The sequence below is a fragment of the Xenopus tropicalis genome, chromosome 4, assembly GCF_000004195.4.
Source record: "Xenopus tropicalis strain Nigerian chromosome 4, UCB_Xtro_10.0, whole genome shotgun sequence".
Lineage (NCBI taxonomy): Eukaryota > Metazoa > Chordata > Amphibia > Anura > Pipidae > Xenopus > Xenopus tropicalis.
In genome coordinates, this window is record NC_030680.2 from 136,854,627 (window position 1) to 136,877,091 (window position 22,465).

The window sequence follows — 22,465 nt, forward strand, 5'->3', positions numbered from 1 at the left end:
CAGCACTCCTAGTGGTCAAAAAAAATAATAATGCTATTTATCTATGGAAATGGAAATGGAAAATCCAACCGATAAATATAGCAGACAAATCACAGAGAGGAGTACAAATATGAGGGCCATCATACCAAAGTTGACAATTTAAATCTAATGCAGTGCTGCCCAACTTGTGGTGGGCGAATTACTCCCCATAGTATGATGTAGAGAGTGATATTTCTTATACAAATTGCAATTGGTCTTTTTAGCTTGGAATTTCAGCAGTGATCTTGTTGCTAGTAACCCTAGCAACCAGGCATTGGTTTAAATTAGAGATTATAATATGAATAGGAGGAGGCCTGAATAGAAAGCTAAGTAATAAAAAGTAACAGTAACAATAATATTGGAGCCTTACGGAGCAATTTTTTTTTTCTGCTTCGGTGGTCAGTGACCCCTGTTTGGAGTGAGGAAGAAAAGCAGGGAATTCACTTAAAAAACAAAATAACAATTGATTTAGCTTTTCTATAACATACTAAAAGTTAGACTGCCCCTTTAAGTTCAGGTAAAGAGAGGAGTGGAGTCTTCTCTGTGGGTATTTTGGTTTGATTTCCTCCTACCCAGACTGACACAGCATCTGTATTCATTTAACTCTCCCACAATGGCTTTCCTGCCTGCCAGACATGTCAGGGCTACGGAGGGAGAATTAGACCAAGCATCTGACTCAGATTTTCCCAGGCACGGAGGTAAGGTAATGCTACACAGTCTGCTGCTCACTGGGCCACAATAATCACCAGCGCACACAGGTACTTGCCACAGTACTATATATCTCTATCTTCTGCTGTTTATAATGGGCATATCAATAATATATTTTATATATTATATATATATATATATATATATATATATATATACACACATATATATATATATACACACACACACACACACACACACATACACATAGAGATGTGCGTGTGTTAGTGTGCAAGTTTTAGAAAGTCATGTGACAGAAAAGACATCGCTAGATTGTAAGCTCTACAGGGCAGGGACCTCCTTCCTACTGTGTCTCATACCACATGGCACTTATATATATATTTATTGTATTTATTTATTATATCACTTGTCCTCCCTGTGTGTAATTTTGTATTCTGTAAGATTGTACAGCGCTGCGTACCCTTGTGGCGCTTTATAAATAAAGTTATACATACATACATCGCTAAGCACTGATTATAACTGATTACATCACTAAGCACCGTTTATAAGGTTATCATTTACAGGATATTCATAGCTTTTGTGTATTAAATAAATATATAGACATATACACATTAAGTGTACAGAAACCTAAGAGGGTTTGGGTGTTCTCCACATATATGCCATGTGTGTGGCTAGGCTCTGTTGCTTTGCTTGCCTTAGCTGACCAATCCTCCATAAACTGACTAGCACCATCAATTTATGACCCCTATGGATAATGACAAACAGGAAACACATGACAATGCAAGTACTGGCTCTTTTCAGCCCAAAAATGCTTGTGTGAGCACTGGGTGAAGTCAGGCTTTTCCAATTCAAATTAATGTTAGGCGGCAAGGGGTGATTTTGGATGTATTGTTTAAAGCGGGGTTTCACCTTTAAGTGCTGGAATTAGGGGTAGGTAGAAGAGGCACCTGCATAGGGCGTAACAAGATGGAGGAGGGGGCGCTAGGCAGGTACCTCTTCTGCCTACCCCTAGTCCACAGCCCTCTGCCCCCACCGCCACTTCTCATTGCAAGTGTGATGTGGTTGGCCAGGTTGCCTAGGGCGCCTGTCAGCTTGGCCCGCCCCTGTATTTGCCGCCTTCTTCTGACTCTATAGAGCTTTCAAATGGGGGTGACAGACCCCAGCAGACAAAAATTATTGCTCTGTGAGGCTACAATGTTATTGTTGTTGTTTCTCTTTATTACTTATTTTTCTATTCTGGTCTTCTCCTATTCATATACCAGTCTCTCATTCAGACCATTCCCTGGTTGCTAAGGTAATTTGAACCCAAGCAAACAGATTGCTGCTGAAATTCCAAACTGGAGAGTTTCTGAACTAAAAGTGAAACAATTAAACAACCACACAATAATAATAATAAAAAAAAAAAAATAATAATAATAATAATAATAATAATAAAAAGACCAATTGCAGTCTTAGAATAATACTCTCTACAACATACTATAAGTGAACTCAAAGGAGAACAACCCCTTTAAGCAGGGTCAAAACCACCCTGCTTTACCTTGATCTACAGGGACTAGTCGTGGTTAATTCCAAATTACCAGTCAACAAGCCTAAATCCTTAAAGGAAGATTATCAATAGAATACAGAGTACATTTCAATTAGAAAACATAACCACCAAAGGAACATGCAGCACTAACACTAGGTGGCACTGTAGTCCCCCGAAATGAGAAAGGTTACATTACAGAGGGAACGAAGAATGTGAGATTCTGGTGGCAGCAAGTGATTCAAAGAGAAAGTATTACCCTAGCAAGGGGAGTTATAGAAATGCTCCCCAAACAAAGTAGAGTTTATCCATTGTCCCAGCAGATTTATGAGTTTAATAAAATATAAAACGATGGTGGAATAAAGAGGGAGCACAGGATTTTCTAGATTTATCTTACACAAAATCATGTGTGTCTTTCTACCAGTATAACATTAAAGGGACAGTATACCTCCATAAGTACAATGAATAGGGCTTGTGCTGAACCTAGCTTTTGTGTAATCTTGAGGCTAATGGGGAAATTGAAGCTACTCTATGTTTGGTCCTTGCACGGCAGATAATTAGATTACCACCTAACATCACTCTCCTCTTACCCTTTGTTGTGACTGTTTTGTTAGTAGAGGTTATTATGCAGTGCGATTATCTGTGCACTGATTGTCTATCAACCTAGCAAGAACCAAGGCTAGCCCACGGCAGGGTCAAAGCCAGTGGTGTAACAATGCGCCGGGCCCCCTGCAAAAATAACCCCGGAGGGGCCCGGTGTGCACCTACCCAACCCTCCCTACACCCGCTCTCCTGCCCGTGCCCCTGTTCCACAGCCGCTCACATAGAGAAATGGTGAGCACCACCTCCCCTCCCCCACAACTGTTTGACCACACTCCTAACCTGCCCAAAGCCTGCCCGATTCTCCCGGCACCATCTACAACCATCAGGGACCCCTGCCTCACTGCTGGGCAAGAGAAGCTTTCAGGTGGCACATGAGCAGATTCTTGCTCTGTGCAGGTTTCCCCACTCACAATATGGATTTCAAAGGTCTTAATCCCCTTTGGCCCCTGCCTTCTTATAACCAGTTGTTTTGGGGTTTACAAGCCCCTAAAAAAATGTTGCTCAATTTTCCAATATACATTCATTCGAAATTCTCAGTGGCCTTTAAGTTATTTGCAAAAGTCACTGCTATTGAAAGCACTTATCAGTCTGTCCCTCTGTATTCTCTGCCATAGTGGTTCTGATTGTAAAACAATGTAGCAGAAGCCGTCAGATTAACAGGTCGGTGAAGAAGCATGCAAGTCTGACTTATGCTACATTGTTTCAAGAGACAGAAGCAGCAGTGCAGAACGAAACAGACAGAAACAGCTTTCAATAGTGATTATAGTCACAAATATCTTTAAAAAAACAACTGGAAATGTTAATAAAAGTAAGTCGGAAAATGACATTTTCATTTATCAGGCAGAATGTTACCGTTGAGTTTCCATACGCTTAAAAACAAAGTCTGGGGACTAAAGCACACTTAGACCTGTGAAGGCATGAAATCCCTGAGTATTATAGAAAACAAAGGGCAGAGATTACAACCTGCATTTGACAAATGGCGAGGTTTTGTCTGTGTCGGAGCCCAGAGAGCGCTCGCTGTCACAGAACACCGAATGGAAAAATGGGCAGACTGGACGTCTCCCAGCAGGAATGCACCAGGACTAGATCAGCAGATTCAGCAGCATCGCTGCAGACTAAAGTGCATCAGTGTGACCTTGCGCAGAGGTCAGCAGTGGGTTTCATTCACAGTCAGAATAGTTGTGCAGCAAATACCTTTGGTTTCTTTTCTAGATCGGCTTCGGTCTTTGGGCCAAGTAAGTGCAAAACCTGCGTAAGCAAAAGGTCAGAGGTTACAGGTCAGATCATTAGACATGATATACTGAGCAACAAAGTTAGGCTGGCCATACACAGCCACATACACTTGTTTGCGCATTGTTAGCCTTAGGCCCACCTACTGGACCACAACCCCCCGCCAACACCTTGGCAGGCTTGCAGGGTGACTCCAGCAGGGGCAGAAAAATGGTGACTTTGGTTGGCCCTACTGTGGGGGCGCTGCTCCCCTGGTAGTTATTATGGCACTGGCCAGATGTGCTCCACAGAAAGGCCTGATGATGGGCCCCATACAGGGACTAATAAGTTGCTGACACGGTGCCCTTTTTTTTTAAGCAAATAAATTGCCTGACTTGTCACCACACTAACAGGGTCAGGGTGACTGACTTGAGGACCATAAGATTCATATCCCAGGCCACCCAAGAGGTTCTAGCGAACAGTTGCAAGTTTGCCCTCACTATTGGGCAAGAGCCATAAATGAGGGTAAAATATAGGCCCACATTAAGGGGAGAGCTTGCCCTCTCTTGGGCTATGACACACAGCGCTACTTGTAGCCAGTTAATTGTTGCAGCTAAAAAACACCAGAAAATACCCTGCCATGGACAATTGTCTCCGCTGAAACACAATTAGAACCAGTTATAAGGGTGAAGACACACAGAGCTACTAGTAGCAGCTACAGAAATAAGACAACGCTGATAATTTACTAATAATTGTCTCTATGTGTGTCTATGGCAGGGTATAATATGGTGTTTAGTAGCCGTGACTAGTATCTGCTACTAAAGGCCCCCATACACGGGCCGATAGGAGCTGCCGATATCGGTCCCTTGGACCGAGTCGGCAGCTTATCAGCCCGTGTAGGGGCAGAAACGAGGGGCCTGGCCGACCGATATCTTGCCTGAAATTGGGCAGATATCGATCGGCCAGGTTAGAAAATCCAGTCGGATCGGGGACTGCATGGGTTCGTTGATGCGGTCCCCTAACCGACTGCCCCAGGGCCAAACGATCGAATTCGCCTACATGCCTCCCCGATATCGCCACCCGTGTATGGCCAGCTTAAGTAACTCCGTGTGTCATTGCCCTATAGAGTGGATACAGTATCACTTACCTGCATATCCACCTCATTCTTGATAATCTTCCCATCTGCCCATTTCAGTTGGTTCCTGGCTTCCCCTACAAAATGGACACACACAATATAAGAAAACAATCAGGAGGAAGGAAATATTTGCATTTCCTACAGAAGCAGTGAAAAACAGAGAAGGGGGAAATTCCCCTCCCCCCCTTTCTCAAATCTGAAACTTAATTTGCATATTCAACTTTTTTTTTTGTAACATCCAAAAAATACCCGCTATTATGGCAAATAAATTGTCATATTCAGTTGTATGCATGCTTTAGAATGTGGTGCAAAGGTTCCCAAATGTCTGGCAGTAGAAAAGCTATTAAGTAATGGTTACCATACAGCCCACCTAGGGGGCCTAGAGGAGGTCCTGGGGTGACCAGTTATAGAAAGTATTTAAAAGCAATGCCGATTTCCTCTTCTAGATACTGATTTGCTGCCCTAGATGTTCTTGTACCGACTGCCTGAATGACTAATATACCCTTGTTTTCGTATTTGTAACCTTAGTTTTAACACTAAGGGGGAAGCCCGACCATATGCTCAAAGCTTTTGGGTTCAATTATATGGGGGGGTTTTTTGCCAGAGAGGAAGTAAATACCGTCACATGAGTAACAGGAAATAAACTCCCCCCTTTCAGGAATAAGGTCATTTTTTTCTCCAAACTGCTGCACTTCTATAGACAATATTACACATTGTATTCAGGTGCAATGGAACACTATCCGGGCAACAGTAGCCCTTTTATTTGGAGAATGCACACTTTATTAGGACCTTGCACCACTTTGTCTCAGCACCAACACTGGCACCAGTCTATGTTGGCTCATCTACTCGCTCTAGGGTACTATAGAATATGAGGTGAAAGGGATTTGCTATCTTGTTGTTGGGGGTCAGTGACCTTGGTACCCTAAAAACAAACAGATCGACTGTAAGGGCAATTTCATGCTATTAAAAGGAGAAGGAATTGTTAAATCACTGGGGAGTGTCAAACGTTAGGCACTTATAATTACTTACCCGGTAGCCCAGGCAAGTGCTTCTATTAGCAGGAAACGGCACCGGCCTGGGGTACTTCTGAGCAAGTGCCGCACCCAATTTTTTCTCGTAGTAACGTGAAGTCTGAACAGAAAAGATGATCACTCTGTGGAGCTCACTCAGAAGTACCCTGGGCCAGTGTAGTTTTCTGCCAATAGAAACACTGGCCCAGGGTATCAAGTAAGTGATTCAAATCACCTAGGGGTGCCTAACATTTGACACCCTCACTGATTTAACCTTCTTCTCCTTAAGAGTAAAAAAAACCACAAGTTAGTCGCCTGTGATTATTTTTCAATTCAGGTCCTCTACTATTCATATACCAGTCTAATTCAAACCACTCCCTGGTTGCTAAAGCAATTAGGACCCTAGCAACCAGATAGCTGCTGAAACAACTGGAGAGAAAAAGTGAATTAATAAAAAAACTTGAAATAATGAAAAAAAAATGAACCCCAATTGCAAACTCTGTTAGAATATCACTCTCTACATCATACTAAAAACAATTTTTAAGAAAAGTTGGAGGTCTTAATTTACAAAAGAATACAGCCTGTTAGGCTGCCTTAGGCCCTTGAAACACCAAGGAACCCTCTTCATGATATCATAGTACAGGTTAAAAACAGTATCTGGACACTGGGAGCTGTTGTGTCCAAAGCAGTGGTTCCCAAAATGTGGGGCCCGAAGCAGTGAAAGAAAAAGCTTAAAAAGTGAGAGTCACGTGTAAAGGATGAACACAAGCAGAGGGTTGCACTACCGAGATGACATAGGATTATGTATATGTGAATATTGTATAGGGTCTATGTGCGAGAATGCTTAAGGTGAACATGTTGATTTTTAATTAATAAAGAGGGAAGGGGTGGGGGAGAGAGAACTGAGCACAAGAGAAGGAAACTGTACGTGAGCCATAGGAGCAAAATTTTAAATAGAAATTTGAGTGGAGGGTGCGACAATGTAATAAATGTCATGGTTGAATTACGGTTGAATCATTAGATCCACATGACAAATGAAAGCAATAGCTTTTAAGGGCAACTAAATTCCATGAAAACATACAATTACTGTTCTGGTGAGAGCCAACAGCAGTGCTAATCAGATTTAGTTATGCCACACCCAACCACCCCCAAAAAGGCAAACCACTGTACTGTGCCTACAGAATCCTCACCTGTCAGTACTGTGCGTTGACACTGAAATGAAATTTACTATGCTACTGACGAACCTAATAAGATATTTTTAATTGGCCTTCCTTTATCATTTTAAATTTTTATTAGCTTTCCAAATGCTTTAATTCACAAAATTGTATTTTTTTTTGTTTATGATGTAGGGCAGAGTTACCTTTCAACTTTATTTTAATTGTTTAATGTTACTGGCTTTTTAAAGTAAAAGCAATAAAAATAGTGAGTTGAGCTTGAAGGGGACGTTTACCAGTAAACAGACTTAATATGTCATCAATGGATCAACATTTCAACTGGTCTTTATTTTTATTTTGAGCTTAACTATTCCGACTCTTTCCAGCCAAAAACTGAAAATGTTATCAGCTTGCCAGAAAATTGAGCAAGCCCATTCATTATCTTAAGACAGAAAGCAATATTCAACCCTGTATTGGTTAAGTGACCTTCTGGCTTTCTAAATACATCACTAATGCAAAAGGGAGGATTAAACCCAGGCTTAACTAAGTAATAAATCAGTGTCTTTAGAATGTTATGTACAGGTTTGGAAATTCATTTCAATAGCTCTCTATTAGAGACTTTAGGTACTACTTTAAAAAACTTTTTTTCTTTATACAAAATTTAGAGTAGAGGAGTTCCTTGGGCAACAAAAACATACTGCCTACAGCAGAAGTGGTGATAATAGCCTCTGGAAAGGGACTATGGCTGTGGGATAGCAGGTATAGTAGGGAGAGATGGTGCCTATAGTAGCAGTGGGGGGATAATAGCCTCTGGAAAGGGACTATGGCTGTGGGATAGCAGGTATAGTAGGGAGAGATGGTGCCTATAGTAGCAGTGGGGGGATAATAGCCTCTGGAAAGGGACTATGGCTGTGGGATAGCAGGTATAGTAGGGAGAGATGGTGCCTATAGTAGCAGTGGGGGGATAATAGCCTCTGAGAAGGGACTAGGGCTGTGGGATAGCAGGTATAGAAAGGAGAGATGGTGCCTATAGTAGCAGTGGGGGGATAATAGCCACTGAGAAGGGACAGGGGCTGTGGGATAGCAGGTATAGTAGGGAGAGATGGTACCTGTAGTAGCAGTGGGGGGGATAATAGCCTCTGAGAAGGGACTGGGGCTGTGGGATAGCAGGTATAGTAGGGAGAGATGGTGCCTATAGTAGCAGTGGGGGGATAATAGCCTCTGGGAAGGGACTGGGGCTGTGGGATAGCAGGTATAGTAGGGAGAGATGGTGCCTATAGTAGAAGTGGGTGTAAAAGCCTCTTTCAAAAACAAAGCAAGAGCAAAAACCACCTTTAATTTTGCAGTTCATCTATTGCTGAACTACAATGTACAGTGCTGTGTGTCTCACCCATTAACAAGCCCATGTTAAAGCGATAGCGTTCTGCCTGCAACGGTGCTTTGAATTTCTGAATCACAGCTTCCACCTGGGAGGGGAGAGACAGATATATAAATACATTTGTATAAATAAAAGAATTATTACAAGTACTAGAACTAAAATAATCCCATAAATGAGTAGAATTTAGCAATCAAAGCACTATTAGACTAGCAACTGCCCAAGTGGAGAGTTAGAACACACACTTCTGTGCTGCAGCGACAGTACAGACTCAGCAGAACCCTGACATGGCATGCACTGGGCATTCTAGGCAGTTCCGTGCCCAAAGTAAGGCTTCAGGCAAGGTTGTAGCTGCACCCCTAAATAAACAGTTAAGAGCACAGACTGACCTTGTCATTAAAGACAATGAAGCGGATATATACAAACACAGAGGCTAATATGGATCTAATCAAAACCAATTGCTGATTGGTTCCTACAGGCAAAAGCACTGGTGCATCTTAGCTGCTATTTTATTTAATCAGTCTGGGGTTTTGAGATTGCAGCTGCTGATACCGACACACACCAGTACAAAGTGTAACCTTATGGCACAGGTACCACACTCTCCACCTGTGGTTTTTAGCCTGTAATTTCTGTAATAGTCTGTAATTTCCTTTAATGGAAACCCCCTACAAAGCAAGTGGCAGGTTGCATGCTTGTGTTCAGGTGCTTCTCCATTGGCTGAAAACCACTGACAGAATACTTTACATGTGCCTTAAGCCTATTTGAGTTTTGCCTTTGTATTGGATTGATGAGAAAGCAGAGAAGAAGGGACAGATTAGCCTACCAGAGTACAACAAAACCTCCCCAGTGGGCCCCAGTGTAGGAGAATTCCCATAACCATGGGCCTATATAAAAACCTATTGATATTTAAATGTTGTGACAGTGGGCTCAGGGTATCTGTTGGATGCTAAGAGACCCAGTCTGACACTTTTGAGAGACATAGGTTTAAGTACATTTCTTATGTTTTTCCTTCTCAAGCATTAATTAAGGTAAAACTGTATCAATCTGCAGTTTTAGCTTGCCTGACCAGTCTTGCCACATCCTTCCTGATCCCCTCCATAGCTCTCCTATTGTATTATAATCCCCTATCAAGAAGCAATATAGGGACGTCATCTTGTGGTCCAAGCTGTCATGAAGGTGGATGCTTTGCCTGGCTAAATGGGCTATAAATCAAACTCTCCATGGCAGGGTTGACTCCTCGGGTTTTCTCGTACACTGCAGAAAGATAACATAAATCTGATCTCTTGTGTAAGGATCTGTAATTCCCTGAGCTAAGCACAATTCTGCAGGGAATTTGGAAGCTGTTGTGGTTCCTTAAAGGGCCAGTACAAAGATGGGAAAAACAAAAAAGGCTTCAGATATACTAGGGAACAGTAAAGCCTGGATTGGCAATCTGCAGATTAAGCTGCTGTAAGATGCCATAGACAGTCAATGGGCCTGTGAAGGCCTGTTTGGGTCTTGCTTTGCTTAAAATTCCAGGGCCTTTTAGTCCAGACATGGTTTCCGTTAAGTTAGCAGGTATAGAATATTGAAAGTATCTCACAGTAAACCAGGCTGCTAAAGGGTGTTGGGGGGCATGCTGTAATTCAGCAACATCAGCAAGGCCAGAGGTTTCCTGACCCTAACAGAAAGACTTTCCCTTGCAATGGCGGCAGGGCTGTATAATGATCATGTGGTGCTGTTCCGCTGTATAAGCACTAAAAGCTTTGACTCACAAGAGCGATTATATCGTTTTGTATAAAAGCATTCACTTTTACAACCGTGCTTCCCATAATGGGTTTTTATAGCTCCTATATAGTTATTGCTGTTATGTGATGCAGAGGCTGAGCACCGCTCCGAGCCGTGGACCATCCATGCTTTCCTGAGACCCATTTCAATACCTTCCGTCTTGTGTACGGAGGAATAAATTGTGACAGATCTTCCTTTCTGTAGAAGTAAGACTTACAATAAAAGCCATTCACCTTCTCCATCTCCTACAATAAAAATGTTCCAGGATGCTAAAATATGCATTCCATTCTTGCCTTACAGAGAAAACAAGCTATTTATGAGCAGGTTGGCTATTTTCACCTAAAACGGACAGGAGAGAGCTACTGATTATTATGTGCACACTCCATCTCAGCAGATTTGCATTTACAGCAATGCTGCAAACTGCTGCCATTGCAAGAGTTATTCTAATAAAAGGCATCTGCTAAGCAGAGATGCAATATGAACAGCACCCCTATAGTTTTGAAGTGGTTGATCTTCAATCTTCAATACTGAGCCAATTTATGAGCCTTCATGAATAAAAACTATTCAACTGGCATGATCTGCTTTTCTCCACATGCCTTTTGTACTCAGGCAGAGAAAAGCGGACGCACTCCTACCCACACCTTCATGTAACTCCACTGGCAGGCTCAATGTCAGCCTGTGTGCAGCTATGCTGAGTGGACTTCAGGCTGGCAATGCTTAAGTATGAATTTTTGGCCCAAAATCTTAAGCATTTAGGTATATTAATATTATTCATTGTTTTGCAGTGCTTTACAATACTCACAGCTTCTTCTATCTGCTCTGGCGTAACAGTCACCCCCACACCACACTCCTTCTCAAAATGACTGGTGTTAATGGGATCCAATGGGTGAGCTTTGACATAGTCCAGGGCAGCTGTAAAAGGCACAAAAACACAAGTTAAAGGAGAACATAAGTCTAAAAATGATTATTTTATATACTGAATTTACTGCAAGAGTCGTAACTAAAGCTGGCCACACACAGAAAGATATGCTCATTCGGCAAGGTTGCCAAACAAGTGGATCTTTTCCCGATATGCCCACCCTAAAGAGGGCCATAATGGATCACACTGATGGCATACAGGATGGCAACAGTGTAATGCACCAACAAGCCAATGTACTTCTCACCCAATGGGATTTTTAAACCTGCTAGATATCACCCAGGCAGGCCCATCTATGGGACCCCCACACAGACTGTCAGCGGCTTTTATTGGCCTTAACATAGTAGCCGATGGTGAAAAAAAGAGACACAGGACAGTAAAGGAATTAATAAAGAAAACCCTGCAGTTAGCAGTAAGTTGTGTGAACATGGAATAGACATCGGCCTTTAGTGCTTTCTTCTTATGCAAGCTGGAGCATTATATGGTGGGCCATGAAATGTATTAAACCCCTATAAGCACACACCATTTAACTGCAGATCTGTAGTAATCTTCTTGCTGGCTATGTATTCAACCAGAAAGCCCAAACGCTTTGTATCCTTAAGGCGAGTAGCCACATTGTACAGAAGAGTTCCTGTCACCTTGTCAACAGATGGACCCAATGTTTTCTGGGCCTGGAAAAGAACAGAGAGTGTATTAATTGCTGCAAAATTACAAGAACAGTCACACAAACATAACTATGGAGCCCTCGGTAGGTCTGCAGCCATAAAAAAATCCTGTGGGATGGGGGGGGCACCTGTCCTAGTGGTAAGAGACATTGGTTGAAATGGCTTCCCACTTCAGTTATAAGAATATTCCTTTCATTAGTCTAATGGCGGCAGTCTGATCCTTCCACAGCACCCATAATCTGAATGAAAGATGCAATGATTTTCCTACGGTACAAAAATGGGTCACATAGTACCTACAAATAGTACTTGGGATCCTTAGCACGTCTAATTTAGCTATAACTGTAAATTTATATATATATTTATATATATATGTGAGTGTGTGTAGCTATAATTGGATGAGAGAGCCCACAGGCATGCATAATCCTGTTTGGAAGGTGCTGCTTACTCTTCGGAGGTGATATATCACAACAGAAGCTGGCAAGGTGGAAGCAGGGTAAGAACAGGTTAGCGTAGCACTGGGAGATGCACGTAAGCTTTATTTAAAGGACAACATATCGCCACAATCGCACACCCTGTATAAGCGCATCCCCGGCCAGCTCACCGCTCGCATTAGGCCACTAATCTGACCAAATTGCCCTTTTGACACTTGTGCTGACAATTTCAAATCTCTTCTACCTCCCCCATCCTCATCAGCGATTTCACCAACCACCCCCATCCCAAACCACCGATTAGTGATTTAGCCCCCTCCCCCCCCCATTAATTATCTCACCTCTCCCTGTCCCACCCCCCCCCCACACACACGTCGACCTTACAAATAAAGAATAGAAATGAGCATTCACACGTGCACAAAAATAACAATCAGATAAAGGAGGTATTAACTGGGGGCTTAAATAACCTTATAAACATAATGCAGATCTGCCCCGCCCCCCTCCGCCAGTTATCAGAAGGTTAAGTCAGTCCCGTGAGCATTCCCTAGACTCAGCTCTATTGATAGGAGCCTTAAATAGATTGGGAACAGAACAAATATGGAATCTTGTGACTGCAGTGACAGGGGGGGGGGAGTATAGGGGGAGGGTAATGTATAAACACTCCAAAAATTATTCTTTGTAGCATAAATTCAGCATCATCAGAATAATGTTGTTGCTGCACTACAACTCCCAGAATCCCTCCAAACACCCTTTGGCTTTGTGAGGACTGGGAGCTGTAGTGCAGCATCTGGAAGACTGAAAGTCTGCAACATATTTTATATTGCCAAAAGGAACTAGATGCAATGACCATATGCAGCTAGCCAAATGCTTTCAGGGCTAAGCCAGCTATCAATGATAATGCTATGGAAATGATTTAGGGGCTTCCCTTGCCTTAATATTTATTGGCCTCTCAGGATTTCCCAAGGGGCCTGCTGTGGGTTAACATGGGAAGGATGACTTGAGCGTGTAACCAGAGCTCCACTCTCATGACAAGTTATGAATAGTTTGCCATTTGCTACTGACGTCACTGTAAATCTCTGGCTAGGTGTTGGTGATTGAATTAACCAGCCGGGTGAGGCCAATGGCCTTGCAACAAGAAGCCCTAAATTAAGCCCTGACTGACGACAGAAGAATAACTCCCGGACAGTAAGACAGTTTCCAGTTTATCCATCAGGGAAATACTCTGAGCCACAGCAAAACAAACCCCTCCCCAGCTCCATTTAAAGTTGTACTCCCTACATGGAGCCCAAAGTTTCCTCTTGCCACAGCTGAAGATGCGATATCATCTGGCAAGAATACATCTTGAGCTTGAGTTATTCCTAATAAACAGCATGTACCATGGCACTGGGCAACAGCACTGACTGCAAGGTCCACTGAATTTGGGCACAAACAGAACCTGGCAGATCAACTCTAGTGCAACCGTAGAAATGGCCCATCACACAGACCAATAAAACAGTAGGTAAAGCTGTCATATGGTCTACCGCAGCAGTCTATAGAGAATGGCTCATTTAGAGAGGTAAGAAGTATGGCAATATGGGCCCAGTGAGGCCAGAAACGTTGCCTTTCTGATGTCTACTTGCATTAAGCCAATAAAGTCACTATGAGGCAATACAACAAGTTCTACAGTATGCAGCAGATTCTTGGACTACTTGTGCATTTAGACCCATGGCTGGTTGGGTTCTTAAAACTGCTAGGCACCTGTTCCAAAATGATTAAACGGGTAGAGCACTTCAACATTAAGCAGAGAATATAGAGAAACAGAGAGTAAATCCTAATTTGTTGTGGGCCAACAAGACTTATGGTTATGGCACATAGGGGCATATTCTCTGCCAGTATATCTCAGCTGAGAGCACTATACTGCCCCAACTGCCTCTGACTGACTTCAGTGGGAACCACCTGACACTACTACTAGAGTCTGTTCTGAAAATGCTCTAATGCACATTTATGGGACCAGGGCCGCCAGTACTGGGGGTTTCCCATTAAAGACAAAGACATGGTGGGGCGTTTCAGGCATCATTTGCCATCAGCCTAAAGCTGGACATACACTCTGACCTTTTTAGCCTTATACATGGGCAAATGTCCAGTTCTGAATAGCCAATATAATCTGTAATGTTGGCCTATGATGGCCACCTTAAAGGAGTTATTTACTTTTGAGTTAAGTAAAATGTAGAGAGCGATATTCTGACACAGTTTGCAATTGGTGTGTCATTTTTTGTGTTTTTCTTTTAATTATTTTACTTTTTGTTCACCAACTCTCATATGGATTTCTAGCAGTTATGCGACTGCCCCATAAGCTCAAATGTAATCCGATCGTTTGGCCCCAGGGCCAAACGATCGGATTATTTTTTTTTTTAAGTCCCTTGCTACCCCATATCGCCCACCCGTAAGTGGGGATATCAGGTGAAGATCCGCTCGCTTGGCGACATCGCCAAGCGAGCGGATCTTATAGTGTATGGGCACCTTTACTTCTAGGCAGTCTAAACAAGTGATCTGTTCCTCTTCACATCTGAACTGTGAGTTTGCTGTCTATTAATCATGCTGTTTGCCTGTGCGACCTGCGTCGTCTCCCCCGCACCGGCATACTTTCATGCCGGACACAGCCCAGAACAATGTCCTGCACGCTGCTCTGAGAAACCACTGCCTCTAACTCTTTGCTGTAAGAGGTCAATTTTGCGACCTGCTGTAGATATTTGACAGAAAAAAGTCTTGCTTTAAACACCAACCGACTTTTGCAGCACAAACATGGCGGCGCCCTCAGGCAGTTAAATAGGGGATAGTACAGGAAAAATAAGTGTAATAGCCAAGTAGTTTTACACTGAAATGAGAAAGCTAATACAATAATATAGCAATGAGAGGTTTAAAAAGCATTATGATCAAGTACAGGTACTGTTTTATTATTACAGAGAAAAGGGAATCATTTAACCATTAAATAAACCCAATAGGGCTGTTCTGCCCCCAATAAGGGGTAATTATATCTTAGTTGGGATCAAGTACAGGTACTGTTTTATTATTACAGAGAAAAGGGAATCATTTAACCATTAAATAAACCCAATAGGGCTGTTCTTCCCCCAATAAGGGGTAATTATATCTTAGTTGGGATCAAGTACAGGTACTGTTTTATTATTACAGAGAAAAGGGAATCATTTAACCATTAAATAAACCCAATAGGACTGTTCTGCCCCCAATAAGGGGTAATTATATCTTAGTTGGGATCAAGTACAGGTACTGTTTTATTATTACAGAGAAAAGGGAATCATTTAACCATTAAATAAACCCAATAGGGCTGTTCTGCCCCCAATAAGGGGTAATTATATCTTAGTTGGGATCAAGTACAAGATACTGTTTTAATATTACAGAGAAAAAGGAAATCATTCTTAAATAACTGAATTATTTGATTAAAATGGAGTCTATGGGAGACAGGCATTCCGTAATTTGGAGCTTTCTGGATAATGGGTTTCCGGATCAGGGATACCATACCTGTATATTTGCCCCCATAAACTAGACATGCATGTGTACCCATAGGTCCTTCAGCCCTGTGAAACACAACTGATATTGTTATGTTAATAAAAACACAAACAACCTAGTAGCAAAGGGGGTCAGAAAGTTCCATACCGGTATTATGAAAAAACTTCCGCCTACGAATGACACAATAGTAGATTCTGCACGTAGTCAAGGGCGTACATTAAACAGATTTCCATAATCAAAACCTGTTCTACAAAAAGAAAAAAAAAAAAAAAAAAAGGTGCTTCTCTCTATTTGCCATTGGAAACTTGCAGAGACTACCAAGCACCCTGGCAGCAATGCGCTCCTCTAATGTAATTAAAATATTTATACGGAGCCATTACGACCTGTGGCCGTCGGTCTGAGTGAAAACGGAAAGCCTTTATACAGATCTATAGCTCAACGCAGAAATATATAATAAACTGGCAGGGCCCCTCTCGGAGTCCTCGTTTGACCAGCCTGCTCGTGGCATAAATATTGATCATTACAGGATGCTGCTAGCGCCGTCATAAAACAGAGATTTAAACTGTACCAGGGAGCTATTATCTGTGCAGGGAATAGGGAGTGGGTCAGGAGAGGTTACGGATCAAACAGTACCCGGAATTTGCACAATACTGTAGGTGGTATTTTTATAGGCAGTGCTTCCTTGGCACGGTGCCCTCAGAACAAGTTTCTGTTATCGCTGTGTAAAGTAGTCATTATTCAAATGAGGGGCCTGAATGCTTCAAACAACCTACTGCAAAAAAAAGAAGGGAGGATTGATAGTGTTATCTTTTCCATATGCAAGCCAAAGCAAATACAGGTATGGCACCTACTATCCAGAAAGCTCCAAGTTAGGGGAGGGCCATCTATCTCCCATAGACCCCCATTGTGAGCAAATACAGTGGCTTGCAAAAGTATTCGGCCCCCTTCAACTTTTCCACATTTTGTCACATTATAGCCACAAACATGAATCAATTTTATTGGAATTCCACGTGAAAGACCAATACAAAGTGGGGTACACGTGAGAAGTGGAACGAAAATCATACATGATTCCAAACATTTTTTACAAATAAATAACTGCAAAGTGGGGTGTGCGTAATTATTCAGCCCCCTTTGGTCTGAGTGCAGTCAGTTGCCCATAGACATTGCCTGATGAGTGCTAATGACTAAATAGAGTGCCCCTGTGTGTAATCTAATGTCAGTACAAATACAGCTGCTCTGTGACAGCCTCAGAGGTTGTCTAAGAGAATATTGGGAGCAACAACACCATGAAGTCCAAAGAACACACCAGATAGGTCAGGGATAAAGTTATTGAGAAATTTAAAGCAGGCTTAGGCTACAAAAAGATTTCCAAAGCCTTGAACATCCCACGGAGCACTGTTCCACCGATCATTCAGAAATGGAAGGAGTATGGCACAACTGTAAACCTACCAAGACAAGGCCGTCCACCTAAACTCACAGGCCGAACAAGGAGAGCGCTGATCAGAAATGCAGCCAAGAGGCCCATGGTGACTCTGGGGAAGCTGCAGAGATCTACAGCTCAGGTGGGGGAATCTGTCCATAGGACAACTATTAGTCGTGCACTGCACAAAGTTGGCCTTTATGGAAGAGTGGCAAGAAGAAAGCCATTGTTAACAGAAAACCATAAGAAGTCCCGTTTGCAGTTGGCCACAAGCCATGTGGGGGACACGGCAAACATGTGGAAGAAGGTGCTCTGGTCAGATGAGACCAAAATGGCCAAAATGCAAAACGCTATGTGTGGCGGAAAAATAACACTGCACATCACTCTGAACCCACCATCCCCACTGTCACATATGGGGGGGCAGCATCATGCTCTGGGGGTGCTTCTCTTCAGCAGGGACAGGGAAGCTGGTCAGAGTTGATGGGAAGATGGATGGAGCCAAATACAGGGCAATCTTGGAAGAAAACCTCTTGGAGTCTGCAAAAGACTTGAGACTGGGGCGGAGGTTCACCTTCCAGCAGGACAACGACCCTAAACATAAAGCCAGGGCAACAATGGAATGGTTTAAAACAAAACATATCCATGTGTTAGAATGGCCCAGTCACAGTCCAGATCTAAATCCAATCAAGAATCTGTGGCAAGATCTGAAAACTGCTGTTCACAAACGCTGTCCATCTAATCTGACTGAGCTGGAGCTGTTTTGCAAAGAAGAATAGGCAAGGATTTCAGTCTCTAGATGGGCAAAGCTGGTAGAGACAGACCCTAAAAGACTGGCAGCTGTAATTGCAGCAAAAGGTGGTTCTACAAAGTATTGATTCAGGGGGCTGAATAATTACGCACACCCCACTTTGCAGTTATTTATTTGTAAAAAATGTTTGGAATCATGTATGATTTTCGTTCCACTTCTCACGTGTACACCACTTTGTATTGGTCTTTCACGTAGAATTCCAATAAAATTGATTCATGTTTGTGGCTGTAATGTGACAAAATGTGGAAAAGTTCAAGGGGGCCGAATACTTTTGCAAGCCACTGTAATTCTCATCAATAATAAAACAGTACCTTGTACTTGATCCCAACTAAGATATAATTACCCCTTATTGGGGGCAGAACAGTCCTATTGGGTTTATTTCATGGTTAAATGATTCCCTTTTCTCTGTAATAATAAAACAGTACCTGTACTTGATCCCAACTAAGATATAATTACCCCTTATTGGGGGCAGAACAGCCCTATTGGGTTTATTTAATGGTTAAATGATTCCCTTTTCTCTGTAATAATAAAACAGTACCTGTACTTGATCCCAACTAAGATATAATTACCCCTTATTGGGGCAGAACAGCCCTATTGGGTTTATTTAATGGTTAAATGATTCCCTTTTCTCTGTAATAATAAAACAGTACCTGTACTTGATCCCAACTAAGATATAATTACCCCTTATTGGGGGCAGAACAGTCCTATTGGGTTTATTTCATGGTTAAATGATTCCCTTTTCTCTGTAATAATAAAACAGTACCTGTACTTGATCCCAACTAAGATATAAGCAATCCCTATTGGGGACAAAACAATCCAGTTAGGTTTATTTAGCATTTAAAGGAGAAGGAAAGGTAAAAACTAAGTAAGCTTTATCAGAAAGGTCTATGTAAATACAGCCATAAGCACTGTCAAATCCTGTCAAAAGAAACAGGATTTCTTGTCTCTTTGTTTTCCTGTGCCAGAGTCTGCACAGCTCTCTCCTCCCTCCCCCCCTCCCTTAGGAATGTGTGATCTAAACCAATCAGCAGGAAGCTTCCTCATAGACTTACTAACTGTGCATGTACACCGGTCTCGGTGCAGGAGGGAGGCATTATGGGAGTTTTCTTTAGAGAGCTCAGCGTTTTTTTTCCTATGAGGCTTCTGATCATCTGAACAGAAGGAATATAGGGAGACTTAAGGGCACTATTGAGAGAACTGAAGGTATGCCTGCAGCTTGAGATTAACTCTTTATTAGCCTTTCCTTTAAATTATTTTTTTATAGACTAAATAATAGAAAGACCCAGGTCCTGAGCATTCTGTACAACAGGTCCCATACCTGTACAAAGTAATGTCAAAGTCTACCTCAAAATGGACAGGGTGGGGGAGAAAAGGGACGCACCCTATACAGAACTATGAGCAAATGTGCTTGAGGTGCTGTTCATTTTTATCAGAATAAAGTATTTAAAATAGACAGTTTTGTGGTCCTCCTTTCTGAGCACTACAATCGCAGTGGCAAAATATGTAGGGGTCTTCTTTGTATGCAGGTGTTCCATAAGTCACAACCAATTAGGGAGATGGTTGAACTCCCGCTCATTACATATCACTGCTGAGTACCCGCTGCTGCACCTTTGTCACCTACTTTAAGCCACACAAGGGCAACTTGGCCACCAGATTCTGCCCTTTAGCAGCTCAACACTTTGGTTAAAAGCAAGTGAATGCAGTGGCAGATGAAGACGGCTGACTACTTTTTTGACGGCAATAACAGCCTTTGGTTTGGGGCCAGGAAATGATGTCACAGGGTGGAGAAATGGGCAGGCTGGACTCTGTTTTAAAGGGGTGATTGGCAATGGCAAGGGTCAGGGAGGGATTTATAGGTAGGGTTGCCACCCTTACAAATTACCTGTAAGTGCATTGCTGTTAAATTTTTAATGCTGGCACCAGCCCTAGCCAGTGATTTGTTGGCCAGGCTGGTCAAATATTTCATCAGTAGAGTTGTCACCCGACTGGTATGTTACACATGACCTTTTGGTGGCCATACATGGGCTATCCTATATGGGCAGTGATGCAGACTTTTTATAGATGTGTTAGGACCCCAGCTTCCCCCTCTGGTGATGTCAGAGACTGGGCAAGGTAAACATTAGTACATCACCAGAAGGGGTGGGGCATAGCACCATAAAGGTATGATTTGCACACTCCTGTGACTATCACTTCTGTACAGTACCTGATTGATGAGCTCACAAGCCCAATGGACAGATACCCTACAAGGGGGCAAAATCGTCCATCAAGAGATTAGATTTTCTTACCTGCCCCAAGGACAAGCTGACCCCCATCCATGACAGATTCTGGTAGATATCGTAGGGCCATTATATACTCATATAAAAGGCATCCAAAACAGAATGTACCAGTATGTGTTAAGTCGGCCATGCACGCACTAATAATATCGTACAAAACCACGTTGTGTGTATGGCTGCTCGACGAAGTGGCCGATATTGCAAAAGGCTGCAGATATTGGTTGTCTCATCGGTAGGCCAGGTCAAAAGATTTTGATCAGGCGCCATTGGAGGCGCCCGAGCAAAATCTACATTCAGAGATGAATCGGCAGAAGGCGGTAGAAATCCTATTGTTTCTACCTCCCTATCTGACGATTCAGCCCTGAATGTCAATGGAGGGTAGGAACAATCTTTTCGCACAAAAGATTGAAATTGCTACATGTATGGCCTCCTTTATTCCTACAAGGCAGTGATCCCCAACTAGTGGTTTGTGAGCAACATGTTTCTCACCAACCCCTTGGGATGTTGCTCCCTGTGGCCTCAAAGTAGGTGCATATTGTTTAATTTCTGGCTTGGTTGCAAGTTTTGGTTGCATAAAACCCAATGTAAAGCCAAAAAGAGCCTTCTATAGGCTGCCAGTCAACATAGGGGCTACCAAATAGCCAATTATAGCTTTTATTTGCTCCCCCAGGAACCTTTTCCATGCTTGTGTTGCTCCCCAACACTTTTTCCATTTGAATGTGGCTCATGGTTATAAATGTTTGGGGATCCCTGCTATAAGGGGAAGAATGTATATAGCAGAGAAGGCCTCCCATAGAGCCAGAAGAACAAGTGGAACTAGTTTCCTCCTGTGTGGCCCACACTTGGTATATACACCTTTCTGTCGTACAGCACTGCTGTCTACATTAATAAAACATTGTATAGGGCACTGCTGAAATCTCAGACCTACAGTTCAATATATTTCATTGGCCCCACCCCTAAAGCAGAGATCAGGAAGGGACACGCCTACTGTGGGGTCACAAAGCTCACAGCAATACCACATGCTTATAATATGGGGGCGTGTTAAAAGATGCCAATAGGATGTGCTAAACCAATAACCTGGCAGCTATGTCTGTACAATTCCTAGCATCTCTTGAGAACTACGGCAATAGAAAAGCAGACAGGTTTCCCACAAGGAAGGCAGCCAGTGTAAAGGCAAAGCATATAGGAAAGCTCTCACACTGCTCAATTCTCACTTTCACCGTCTCCCATCAGCTCTGCACAGTGCCAGCACCCCGGGTCAGTACCTGTACGATCGCGTCCCGTAGCACCAAGCTAAGTGCCTCATTCTTTAGGGTCTCCCGAGCCTTCTGCTCACTAAGACCGATGGCTGTGAAGAGGGACAGCGACTCGGCAGCCATCTTAGAACCGGGAAAAGGGGGAAGAGGCAGAGCAACCAATGGCAAGTCAGAGTCAGTCGCGGAAAAAAATCGAGTAGCCAATCAGATTAAAAAGCAATGAAAAGTATATTTCCCAGCACACCTAGCGGCGGCTACTTCCAGACACATCAAAGAGGAAGTGGGCGGGAACTTTCTCTTGCATCAGGCATGGAACGTTTAAAGGGCCCATGGGCGAACACATGGCAAGCTACACGGCGTGGTATTGTAGGGTGCGACCATGTGATGGGAGACACGTGTAATGGGAAAACTTTATATATACTTTTATATATATATATATATATATATATATATATATATATAGGTGTATGACCCATTATCCAGAATGCTCGGGACCAAGGGTATTCCGGATAAGGGGTCTTTCCATAATTTAGATCTCCACACCTTAAGTCTACTAAAAAATTAATAAAACATTAATTAAACCCAATAGGATTGTTTTGCATCCAATAAGGATTATTTATATCTTAGTTGTGATCAAGTACAGGTACTGTTTTATTATTACAGAGAAAAGGGAATCATTTAACCATTAAATAAACCCAATAGGGCTGTTCTGTCCCCAATAAGGGGTAATTAT

General features: G+C 42.7%; 1 protein-coding gene across 1 annotated transcript in view; it reads right to left on the bottom strand.

The window, feature by feature from the left end:
* Nucleotides 1-21,928, bottom strand: part of qars1 (glutaminyl-tRNA synthetase 1) — a 61,680-nt gene extending 39,752 nt beyond the window's left edge. The window contains exons 1-6 of the mRNA XM_004914097.3: nt 21,742-21,928; nt 11,902-12,049; nt 11,265-11,374; nt 8,711-8,786; nt 5,169-5,233; nt 4,007-4,060 (exon numbers count right to left, since the gene is read on the bottom strand). Of these exons, the coding sequence (XP_004914154.1) occupies nt 4,007-4,060; nt 5,169-5,233; nt 8,711-8,786; nt 11,265-11,374; nt 11,902-12,049; nt 21,742-21,855 (567 nt within the window). The 5' untranslated portion in view covers nt 21,856-21,928. The remainder of the gene's footprint in view (nt 1-4,006; nt 4,061-5,168; nt 5,234-8,710; nt 8,787-11,264; nt 11,375-11,901; nt 12,050-21,741) is intronic.
* Between the last annotated feature and the right edge of the window lie 537 nt (nt 21,929-22,465).